The sequence below is a fragment of the Oryctolagus cuniculus genome, chromosome 1 (genome assembly GCF_964237555.1).
Source record: "Oryctolagus cuniculus chromosome 1, mOryCun1.1, whole genome shotgun sequence".
In the NCBI taxonomy this organism is placed as follows: Eukaryota; Metazoa; Chordata; class Mammalia; order Lagomorpha; family Leporidae; genus Oryctolagus; species Oryctolagus cuniculus.
The window spans coordinates 62,656,396-62,669,200 of NC_091432.1; the positions used below are offsets into that span (position 1 = coordinate 62,656,396).

The 12,805-nt window shown below is 42.4% G+C and overlaps 2 protein-coding genes across 2 annotated transcripts; both read right to left on the reverse strand.

Moving 5' to 3' along the window:
- Nucleotides 1–945, reverse strand: LOC100345302 (olfactory receptor 52B4-like). The gene has a single exon (XM_008264910.2). The coding sequence runs from the start codon at nt 943–945 to the stop codon at nt 1–3; it is 945 nt and encodes a 314-aa protein (XP_008263132.2).
- Nucleotides 946–9,464: 8,519 nt separating this feature from the next.
- LOC100346343 (olfactory receptor 52B4-like) lies at nt 9,465–10,408 on the reverse strand. The gene has a single exon (XM_002708732.4). The coding sequence runs from the start codon at nt 10,404–10,406 to the stop codon at nt 9,465–9,467; it is 942 nt and encodes a 313-aa protein (XP_002708778.2). The 5' UTR covers nt 10,407–10,408.
- Between the last annotated feature and the right edge of the window lie 2,397 nt (nt 10,409–12,805).

Sequence of the window (12,805 nt, forward strand, 5' to 3'; positions counted from 1 at the left end):
TCATTTCCACTGTGAAGACCAAGTACTGAGCACACGCTCTCGAATCTGTCTGGTCTTGACCCCATAAATGATGGGATTCAGCATGGGAGGGGCCAGCATGCAGACGTTGGCCAGCAGGATGTGTGTATGGAGAGGAACATGGTGTCCAAACCGCTGGGTAATTATGGTAAAAATGCCAGGTAAGTAGAACATGGAAATGACCCCAAGGTGGGAGCCACACGTGCCCAGAGCTTTTTGCCGAGCTCCTTGGGAGGGGAGGTGGAACACTGCATTGAGGATGAGACTGTAGGAAACTAAGATGAGCAAGGCATCTAGTACCACTGTAGAGAGAAGGACAGACAAGCCATACCAGACATTGACACGAATATCAGCACAAGCAAACTTGGCAACAGCCATGTGCTCACAGTAGGTATGTGGCAGCAGATTGCTACGGCAGAAAGGCAATCGCTTCACCAGGAACACATCTGGGAGTATCACACAGAAGCTCCTCAGGACCACAGCCGAGCCTACCCTTACAATCACTGCATGATTCAGCACTACGGTATAGTGCAGAGGGTCACAGATGGCCACATAGCGGTCAAACGCCATCGCCAACAGAATCCCTGATTCAGCAATGAAAGTAGCATGGATGAAGAAGATCTGGGTGACACAGCCATCTAGGGAGATCGCCCCAGCATGGAACCAGAATATGGCCAAGGCCTTGGGCACAGTGGTAGTGGACAAGATGAGGTCAGCCACGGCGAGCATGCAGAGGAAGAGGTACATGGGTTCATGGAGGCTGCGTTCAGTAATGATGATGAAGATGAGGAGGCTGTTCCCAAGCAGAGCAACAAGGTAGGAAAGAAAGAAGGGGAGAGAGATCCACGCGTGCTGGTCTTCCAGTCCAGGGATGCCCAGCAGAATGAAGAACGAGTGGCTGATGCTAGTGGAATTAGGAGTTGCCATGCCCAGTTCAGGTCACCTGTGCCTTGGTGTGTAGGATTTGGCAGTCACCTCTTCTCTCTTCCCAGAAAGCTGGATGGTTGGAGTAGGGGAGGAGGGAACAGATCATATTCCATTGAACAGAGCAGTGAAAAGGGTCCCAGTCAGGAGGCAGGAGTTAAACTTACTTTCCATTTGTTCACTACCCATGTAATCTCAGTAAAATTACTTCCCTGCTCTGGATCTTTGTTTTATCACCATAAAACTGAAGTTAGGGAGAGGGTTGACTGCATCATCTCTAAGAGGCCTTCCTCTCTGAATGCTGTAGACCATAACAAACTGCCAAAGGCTGTGAATGGCAAACACCACAATCTCCACTTTGACCACCAGATTGTGACGTGCATCTCAAAAGGGAACTGGAAACTGAGCTGCCTATCAATGTAACAAGCCTACTATGTGCAGGCATGGCTGCCTGAGGATCTACTTAGTAGGAGACAGGCCATTACTATGAGCAGTGTGGAGGACAAACTAAACAGAGGGGCTGTGGAAACATGGAAAACTCCCTATGAGTTCAGAAAAGATTGTTTAAAGGTACCAGCCCGAGTTGAACCTTGAACAATGAGAATTTGCCAAGTGAAGAAATGTGATGGGGTAAGAACTTGAATGAAGTCATAGAGATATAACAGGACATGTGTTTTGGAGGAAAATTGTAACGATTCAGGGTTAACAGCAAAGGAAATATGGTAGAAAAGAATGTTGAGAAGTGAGATGAGGCCACTCATCAAGGGCTTCAGTATTACTCTGAGTGAGAATTTGTTGTATTAAGAGGCACTAAAAGATCTGTAATGTAGAAATGGTGCATTTGCATTTTAGTTTTGCTGCCTCACTTGCTCCCTCTCTCCCTCTCCTCCTCCTTCCTCCCTCCCTCCCCTGTCCCACCTCCCCCCATCACTCCCTGTTATTTTAAGATGACTGGGGAAGGAACAAGACCACTGAAGAACAGAGAGCAGTGAGGAGGGGCGCTGTGCTGAGGGCTTTACATGCATTATCTCAATTAAGCAGCCAGAGGCGCCTGTAGCCATCTGCCCCATTTTACTGATGGGTTGCGAGGAAAGCTTGGAGAATGTAAGTAGCAGCCCACCGAGGTCACCTGGCCAGCAGAAGGTAGGGATGGAATTTGGCTTCCCAGACTAGGCCCATTCAGGTCTGCCCTGCTTCCTCTCACTCCCATGATTTCACGATCCTTTAGCCTCCCCCACATTCACTTTGCCACCTACAAATTTACTTATATTCAAATGTAATATAAATTTGTATTTTCTCTCTTACTCTTTCCCAAGGCTAAACCTTTTGTCCATGCACAGTCCACTTACCTCCCTCTTAATCTTCAACCATTGCCATTTTACTTACAACCCAACATACCTCTTAAGCTTCTTTTTCTAAGTCTGCCACAACACGCTTGCACAATCTAGCCTCACTTTTCTTATTATTCACAATCTCTAATTTCTGTTAATAGTTCCTGGTTGTATAATAGCAACCATTCAGTACCTACTGAGTGCGAGGTCCATTTCTTATTTCTGATATCCGCTTGGTGCAGTGAGCACTGCATCAGTCGTACATAAATACATTTCTTGTTTCTAATGCTCACCTATGAAATTGGAATCATCACTGGTTTATGAATGACAAGTGGTCCAAATGTGATATTTGAAACCAAGACTATTAGGATTAAAACATGCATTAGCTTTTTAAAATTTCCATTTTGTTATTCTGATTACCTATACCATCTTTCCAGGGTTTCTACCCATTCCCTTCCAATTCTCCTATTTATGCTGCAATTTTTCAGACATCTAAGAGCATAATATAGGCAAAATGATATGGCTTTAGATTTAGACCTACCTGGGATCAATTCCAGCTCTGCCAACTACAAATACACAAACACACACACACACACACACACACGCACACACACACTCATTCAGATGCATAGTTTCATACATTCATTTTTTTCCTACATTCATTCTTATTCACACATTTATTCACTCACATACACTGGGTAAAGGAATATACCCTGACACACATTTACACAACCTACACAAACAGCCCATCACTGCGACACTTCACACACCTACTTTTAAACTTTCCCACATGCATGAGTACGGACTCATACAAATCTGCATAGAGTCGTTAATTACCCAAGCTCACTCTCATATGGGCAGTTTATGACTTTTCTAAGTCACCTTATGACTCACTCTCACTCTGCCTCCAGCCTTACAATCCCCTTTCCCCGCCACAGGAGGGGACTCTCACAAAAACGCAATTCACAGGGCTACACCTCTGCTTCACCAGTTCTATGCTTAAGCCAGAGATATAAGAAATAAATGCTGGTTGGGACTCATTCCCAGGGTTCAAACTAAAGTCAAATTCTTCCCACCACCTGCTTTTGTAAACTAAGTTTTATCAGAACATAACTATTCCCATTTATTTACATACTGTCTATGGCTTCTGTTGTGGGACACAGTTGAATGGGGCAAATCTGAAGCCTAAAATATTTACTCTGCCTGTTCCAAAATGGTTCCTCAACCCTACAATAGGATATTCTCAGGATGTAACACTGTATCTACAAAGGCCTCAGAAGGAAGGCAGTTGTTCCAAGGTCACGGAGGAACTCAGTTCAGGCAGTCCAGAAGCAAGCCTCACCTTCCACTAGTGTTTCCACTATGCCACAAAGCTGCTGCAGAAACAGTCCGGTCTGGCCTCTCTAATTCCTCTTCCAGAGGGTAGAAAACGCCGACTATAACCTCCATAGGGTGGCCAAATGAAGACGGTGATCCGGCATTATTTCCCACATCTCTCATCAATAAGCTCAGTGTTTTCCTTCACCTCCCCTCCCCGACACTCAGTCGGACCTCACAGTTCATGTCATAGAGCAGAAAAGCCCTCAGAAGCAGCAGGCTGTGCTGGTCAGTGCCCCTCACAGCATCAGGAATCGCCAGCTGGAGCCATGCCCCGGCCCTGATCCAAGCATGTCCCCACAGCCAGTGCAGTGGCCAACAGCCCAAACTGGAGGAGCAGCCGCAGGACAAATTATTCTTTTTTTTAGCATCTTCTGGGACCATAGATGTGTCCATGTGATTTGCTTCTCCCCAAGGATCTCCCCTACTCCCAGTGATATAAGTATAAAGGGAGCTCTTAACTCTTTCACTGCACGGACGCCAGGAGCCCACCATAAATAGCATGCCTGCGAGGTTCCATGAGCTAGGGAGCAAAGATGTGGTGGGAGGGGTTTCAGAGAGGAGACGTTAGGGCTGAGGGTAGGAATTGGCTGGGGGTCTTCAGCAAGGCCCCAGACTTGCTCCATGTCATCCTCTTCAACCCTGAATTCTGGAAGGCACAGAAACACTTTAGGAGCCAGAATTCTCTCCAACATTTGATTTAGTCATTCATCACCCATACAACCCAGAGGGTTTAAGTACAAAGTATACTGAGAGCATCATAATAAAATGTTGAACAACATCAAGTCCATTTAAAATTCTTTATTGTTTTAATGCTTTATTCCATGGTTTCATGATTAACAATGGAGTATTTTCACTGGTAACCCTCCAAGATCTTTCCTCCCCTATTTTTGCATTTCTGTTTTGTTGAGATCTTACTGTACATGTGGCATGCTCTAACTTTTCATGGTAATCTGTGTTCTGTAAACCACGGGGCTCTTTTAATTTTTTTTCCATTGTAGGAAATTGAGTTTATTTCTTTAAAATAAATTGCATATTTAAGGTATAAAACATGATGTTATAGGATATATAGAGAGATTTAAATGATTACCATAGAGGAAAATTACTATATCCATCATCTCCCACAGTTATCCTTTTGTTTTTATGCAAGAGCAACTAAAATCTACTCATTTAGCAGGAATCCCAGAAACAATACAATTTTATTACCACAGAGCTCTTTTACTACAGCTGCATTTGTCTCCAGTCTAGAACAATGTCACACACATAGTTAGTACTCTATACATATTCCTTTAAAGAAAGAGTTCCATGTTGGTGACATTCCATAATATGTTTAAATCATTCCTCGATTGTTAGACACTTATGTATCTTCTGTTTTTCTCTATTAAAATATTCTGTAATGAATATATTTATATATAAACTTCTGTGTGTGTTCTGAATTGCTGTATTTACATGCTTGACACACAGCAGAAGGAAATTCCATGGCAGTGCTTCCATTCCCATGTATTACATATTGATAAAACTTTCACATTTGAATAATTATTTATAAATCCTTTTTTACAAGAAGTCAAGTTTTTGCAAATGGAAACCTACTCTGGGACAGGCACTTTGCAATACAGGAATGAAGAGACAGTGCCTTTGTGGGTTTCCTTCCTGTGTGGATGGGAATCAAAATCTTAATTAAATATTTTTGTCCATTAATGTTTTACGTTATTTATTTAGAACCCGTGGGAGCCCTTAATATTTTAAAGATGCTTGAAATAACCCCAGTAGGGGGTTGGCATTTTTACTGCAAAACATTTCCAGGCTTTGTTCCAGACCAAAGCTCGTTCACTTCCTCGTAGAAGCTACTTCCCCTTTGTTCTTTTCCTTCTCCTACTCCTCAGTGCAGTCTGCAGGCCTAGACTGCCTCACAAATATATGCAAGAGTGGCACTGCTATCACAGACATTTCAACGTCCATAGACTAAACTAATTATTTACCTGTGCTCTCTTGTTCCAGTCTTACTTACAATTGACGAATAAAAATTGTAGGGTACTGGTTACTAGAGGCTGGGAGGTATAAAAGGAGTTTGGAAAAAAAAAAAGTAGGGGAGGTCGGGTGTGGTTTCATTTATTATGACAAGTATATTAATATGAAATGTTAATAGGGAAAATGGGGTGAGGGTATAGGGGAATTCATTGAAGTACTACCTCACAAGTATTGTTTTGTAAATTTAAAATTACTAACAATGACAAAAATGTATGTATTTAAGGTAGATGATTTTGTTTTGATATGTATATGCATTATGAAATACTACAATCAAGCCTAACTGAAGTATTTGTCATCTCACAGCATTACATTTTTTGTTACAAGCACATAACATCTACTTTCTTAGCAAGTGTCAAGTCTATGATTACAATACTGATAACTATACCTTAGATCCCCAGAATAAACATTCATCTTGAATAACTGAAACTTTACACCCTTTTACTGTCTCCCCACCTGCCCTCCTCTCCACCTACAACACTGCACTCTGCACTCTGCTTCTATGAGTTTCACTCTTTTAGTTTCTATATATAAGTAAAGTCATGTGGTATTTGTCTTTTTATGTCTGGATTATTTCACTTGGCCTAATGTCCTCTGGGTTCACCCATGTTGCCACAAATTCCCTCCACAATACACAGTAACAACTACTTACTTAGCATTTACACTGTATTATGTATTATAAGTAATTGAAAGATGATGTCAAGTAGATGGGAAGATGTTTTTTAGGTTATATGCAAATAGTATGCCTTTTTTTTTTCAAGGATTTAAACATTCATAGATTTTTGTTATCCTCAGGAGATCCTGGAACCAACCTTCTGTGGATATCAAAGGAAGGTTATAATTTTTATTTTTCAATTAAAAATGGATAATTTTAAAGGGGAATAAAAATTAGGTTACTATATGTACATTATATATGTGCAGAATAAGCAATACTCCATGTATTTATTGCCTGACAATGTTTTCTAGATAGATGTGGAAATTTATGTGGCTGGAGATAACATAGATACAGACCCATATACAAATACACATACATAAAGGCAGGTCTATAGCTATGATGAAATTTTAATACTGAAATTGAAATCTGTGAGACTGAGTTTCTTTTTTCATAATGGTCTATGTTTTCATGGAAACAGATTTTTAGTTAAGTATTAAAAAGGAGATATGGGAAATATGCTACTTTTCTTTTTTTATTTTTTTAACTTTTAACTTTTATGGTAGATAAAAATTTCCAAAGTACAGTTTATGGATTACAATGGCTTTTTCCCCCCCATAACTTCCCACCCACCCACAATCCTCCCATCTCCCGCTCCCTCTCCCATTCCATTCACATCAAGATTCATTTTCAATTATCTTTATATACAGAAGATCAACTTAGTATATACTAAGTAAAGATTTCATCAGTTTGCCCCCACACGGAACACAAATTGCCAAATACTGTTTGAGCACTAGTCATATCATTAATTCACATTGAACTACATATTAAGGACAGAGATCCTACATGAGGAGTAAGTGCACAGTGACTCCTATTGTTGACTTAACAAATTGACACTCTTGTTTAAGGCATCAGCAATCTCCCCAGGCTCTAGTCATGAGTTGCCAAGGCCATGGAAGGCCCCTGAGCTCACCGACTTTGATCTTATTTCTACAAAGCCATAGTCAAAGTGGAAGTTCTCTCCTCCCTTCAGAGAAAGGTACCTCCTTCTTTGATGGCCCTGTTCTTTCCACTGGGATCTCACTCGCAGAGATCTTTCATTTAGTTGTTGTTGTTGTTGTTGTTGTTTGTTTGTTTTTTGTTTTGTGTGTGTGTGTGTGGTTTTTTTTTTGTTTTGTTTTGTTTTGTTTTTTTTACCAGAGTGTCTTGGCTTTCCATGCCTAAAATACTCTCATGGGCTCTTCAGCCAGATCCGAATGCCTCAAGGGCCGATTCCGAGGCCAGGAAATATGCTACTTTTCTTATAAAGGAAGTATCAACTATAATACATTGAAAGGAGTGGTTGCTTGAGAAAAGTGTCCCAGAGGAGATGGCATCAGCATCCAGTATGGAAGAGAAATAGGAGTGTCCCACAAGTCAGTGGAGGTTGTTCCAAGACAGAGCAGAGTCTGTATAGCCTGGGAAAGATGAGGAGCTAATGGTGCGTGTATCCACAGCTCAGGTTGCATGGCAGGGGATGCGGGAAGGGTGGCTGTCAAGGCAGTCAGGAATCAGGAGACTAAACACCTGGAACGCCCTTCTGGGGAACAGATCAGTGAGGAACATAGCCTGACACTGAGCTGGAGGCGTTCCCTTTCCTCAGCCTTCTCCCGGCATACTCCATCCCTTCAGAAACCACATTCCTCTTTTCCCAACACGAGAGACTGGCCAGCCTTAGTCTCAAAAAGGGTTGCTCTGCCAAACCTAAATCACATAATTCACTCACATTCCCTTGCTATAAATTATTGAATTGAGCTGACAGTTCATGTTAAAGAAGATAAGGTTTGACAGCCCTAGCCAACCCGCACAGTAGCACTGGGCCACTGTCTGACAGCCCAGCCAAACTGCTGTTTGACTGCTAAGGCCAATCCACATGTGACAGCCCCAGCTGGCCATTCAGCAGTGCAACCTGTCACAGGACAGCTCCAGCAACACAACCTGCTGTGGGGTAGCTCCAGCTGGCTTATGTGGAAGCCTGGCTGGCTGACCCAGCAGCTGTGGCCAGTCTCCTCATAACTGCACAGCCCTGCTCCTTTTCTGTGTAGCATCCAAACTTCCTTCCCTTTCTGTGCAGCCTCCAAACCCATCTCCCCTGTACCACCAAGCAACTCACCCTTTTTCTGTGTAGTGGAAACTGCAAGTTTCTCCATGTTGCAATCTTAGAAGCAGTTCCAGCTGGAAATATCCAATATGGCTGCAGAATGTGTCCCCATGACATTTAAATCATTATAATGCCTCTAGGATAAAATTATCATAGCTGACACTCCCACTCCCATGATGCACCATGCACACCATGACACCACCAACATTTCCCAATCAGGGCACAGAAAAGGACAATACTCAAGCTCCACTCCAAATTCTGTTCCTTTTTAATATTCACTTATGTCCTACCCCAGATACCACCCTCTATGCCTTCCAGTAGAATAAAAAGGACTGCACAAACCTTGTTGAAGGTTTTTTGGTTTGGGTCTTTTTTGTATTTGAGCATTTTATCCATTCTCTTTCTCTCTTTCAAGCTGACCTGACTTACTTTTCTTTAAATGAATCCTGCTTTCCTGTACATCTTTATGCCACCACTTTGAATTCTTGAACCTGAAATATACCCAGCCAGAGACCTTGTTGCCTATAATATTATGTTACAAGAAAAACAAATAGAATACAATGAATAGAAATAGAAAGTCTAGGAACCACTGATATAAGGATGTCACTTTGAGCAAAGGACATAAACAAAGGGAAGTTAGTATGTGATTGCCCAAGGAAATTATAACATGTCTTGGGACTTGAGAAACTCAGTACAGGATAGCTGAACAAATGATGACAAGAACATTGTTCTTGCTTCCTCTATTTCCAAAGAGCATGCTAATGTCTTTAAGGGGACATGACTTCTAAAAACAACCCATCCTATCCCAAGTCCTGTGCAAAAGATAAGCTATTGAGAAAATGGAAAAGTCCTGCAACCTACCTGGTGAAACATGCATCAGACACGGAACACACTGACCTGGTTCCTACTGGGTCAGCTGACACCATTCCACCCATTACTTGCATAGACAATTTAGCAGATAGCTAGGGATTCTGAAAACTTTCTTGTTAAACCAAAGTCACTTCTGTTTTGCAAACAACACATGAACCACTTGCTCCTGGATTTGCTTGGTCTTGATCCCATAAATGATGGGATTCAGCATAGGTGGAGCCAGAATGCAGACATTAGCCAGCAAAATGTGGATATGCAGTGGAATGTGATGTCCAAACCGCTGAACGAGGGTTGTAAAGATTCCAGGTCCATAAAAAAGGATGATGACACAGATATGGGAGCCACATGTATGCAGAGCTTTGTGGCGAGCATGTTGGGAAGACATGTGGAAGACAGCATGGAGAATCAACACATAGGAAACAAAAATTAGCACAACATCTAAGACCACTGTTGACATTAGAACAGAAAACCCATACCAGATGTTTACTTGAATATCATTACAAGCATATTTGGCCAAACCAATGTGTTCACAAAATGTGTGTGGAATTATATTATTTTGGCAGAAAGTCAATCTTTTCAAAAGAAATATTATGGGGAAAATCATACCATAGCTTCTCAGAAAGACAATCACACCAATTTTCCCAATCAGTCCACATGTAAGAATAGCAGTGTATCTCAGTGGGTAGCATATGGCAACGTAGCGGTCAAATGCCATCACCAGCAAGATCCCTGACTCAGAGATGAAGGTGGAATGGATGAAGAAGAGTTGAGTGATGCAGCAATCCAGGGAGATCTCCCCGGCGTGGAACCAGAAGATGGCCAAGGCCTGAGGCACCGTGGATGTGGAGAGGACAACATCTGCTCCGGCCAACATGCAGAGGAAGAGGTACATGGGCTCGTGCAGGCTGTGCGTGGTGAGGATAATGAAGATGAGCAGGCTGTTCCCAAGCAGGGCGATGACATAGGAGATGCAGAAGGGGATGGAAATCCACATGTGCTGGTCCTCTAGGCCAGGGATGCCCAGCAAGCGGAAGACTGTGTGGCTAACACCAGTGTGGTTGAAAGGCATTCCTGGGAAGAACTCTGAGGTCCTCACCTCCTATCCACAGAGACAGAGGAAAATACACATTTCCTTTCAGGTCCTTTGTGATGTTACCAGAAGCTTTTTGCATATTCCATGTTCTGCATCTTCTTTGAACATGTAAATAAGGAGAAACACAAGAACATGAAAGGAGATGGTCTGTTTTCTCATGAGTGTCAGTCAACTACAATTATCTTCCATCATCAAAGAGACAGAATTATACGTATGTCATTTAGAAACAGAGGGTCATTAATACACAAAGAAAATCATTTTTTTCCTTGGGAAGCTCTAAAAGAATGATATTTGCACTTGACCTTAAAATTTATCATTTTATGAAAGATCTCTGTGAGTGAGATTCCAGCAGAAAGAATGGGCCATCAAAGAAGGCAGAACCTTTCTCTGAAGAGAGGAGAGAACTTCCACTTTGAATATGGCCTTGTCTAAATAAGATTGGAGTTGGTGAACTCAAGAGGCTTCCATCATAAATAAGAGTGTCAATTGTTAAATCAACAACGGGAGTCACTGTACACCTGCTCCCCATACAGGACCTCTGCCCTTAATGTATTGTACTATGAGAATTAATGGTAAAACTACTATTCAAACAGTACTCTATACTTTGTGTGTCTGTGTGGGTGCAGTCTGTTGAAATCTTTACTTAGTATATACTAAGTTGATCTTCTGTATATAAAGATAATTGAAAATGAATCATGATGAAAAATGAGATGGGAGAGGGAGTGGGAGATGGGATTGTGGGTGGGAAGGAGGTTATAGGGGAAAAGCTGCTATAATTCAAAAGTTGTACTTTGGAAATTTATATTTATTAAATAAAAGTTGAAAAGAAAAAAATTTTAGCATTTTACCATAAAGTGCATAATGAAAAAGAAGGGAAACACCATAAGAGAAGGTGAACATACGCATCGGTGCACAGTATGCTCCTGAACCATTTTGAGCCATGTGGGAGCTGAGGCATAAAGAGTACTAGAGAGGGGCCAGTGCTGTGGCTTAATGGGTAAAGCCCCTGCCTGCAGTGCAGGCATCCCACACGGGCACCTGTTTGAGTCCCAGCTGCTCTACTTCCCATCGAGCTCTCTGTTATGGCCTGGGAAAGCAGTACCCTCCTGGGAGACCTGGAAGAAGCTCCTGGCTCCTGGCTTCAGATCAGCCCATCTCCAGCCATTGCAGCCATTTGGGGAGTGAACCAGCAGATGGAAGACCTCTCTCTCTCTCTACTCTCTGCCTCTGCCTTTCAAATAAATAAATAAATAAACCTTTTTAAAAAAGCACTGAAGAGAGCAGGGAGGTGGCTGCACAGGCAGGTTTTCCTAATTGAGGAGTTGCTGGATCATCACTTCACTCTTAGACCTCATTCTTTACATAGGGGTATAGCCATCAGGTGTCTGGAAGCCAGGAGTACAGAACGATTCCTCCAGTTTAAAAAGTTAATGTGCATGTCTATTGAAATGTTAATTGACTGAGGACACTAGAGTCTTAGAAAGCTAGTGGGGTTACAAGAATGGAAAAGAGCTGGGGGCTGGCACTGTGGTGTAGTGGGTAAAGCCGCCACCTGCAATGCCGGCATCCTATATGGGCACCAGTTCAAGTCCCGGCTGCTCCACTTCTAATCCAGCTCTCTGCTGTGGCCTGAGAAGGCAGTAGAAGATGACCCAAGTCCTTGGGCCCCTGCACCTGCATGGAAGACCCAAAGAAGCTCCTGGCTCCTGGCTTCAGACTGGTACAAACTCCAGCCATTGTGGCCATCTGGGGACTGAACCTGCGAATGGAAGATCTCTCTCTCTCTCTCCCTCTCCCTCTCCCTCTCCCTCTCCCTCTCCCTCTCCCTCTCCCTTTCTCCCTCCCTCCTTCCCTCCCTCTTCTTCTCTCTGTAACTCTGTCAAATAAATAAATAAATCTTTAAAACAAAAAAAGAGCTGAATGGAAAGTAGTCACATAGGAATTAAATTAATGTTTATTAGGCATGGCTTTATGCCACAGAATATAGAATGCACAATGCACTTTATATATTCTTCAAGCAGGGAGTAGATATCTCCTCAGAAATGTGCAAATTATGCCCATTTCACACTTAAGGAAGCAAGCCCAGACAATGTGAATCAGTTGCCAAATGTCACAAACCAATAACTGACAGAACCAAGATTTGGAATCTTGGACTTAATACAGTTTCCTCACTTATAAAAAGAGAGTCTAGAGACCTTCAAAAGTGGCAGTGACCAGACCTATTTGCCTGAGAGGAGGCCCTCCTTGGGCTCACAGCTCAGGGAATCGAGCGTAGAAATAGCCAGCTTGTAAAAGGAGAGTTTTTGTTTCAGGAATGAGGGCTGCAGAACCTGATATCAGCAATAATAAATAATTGTTCTGCAAGTGGATATTAC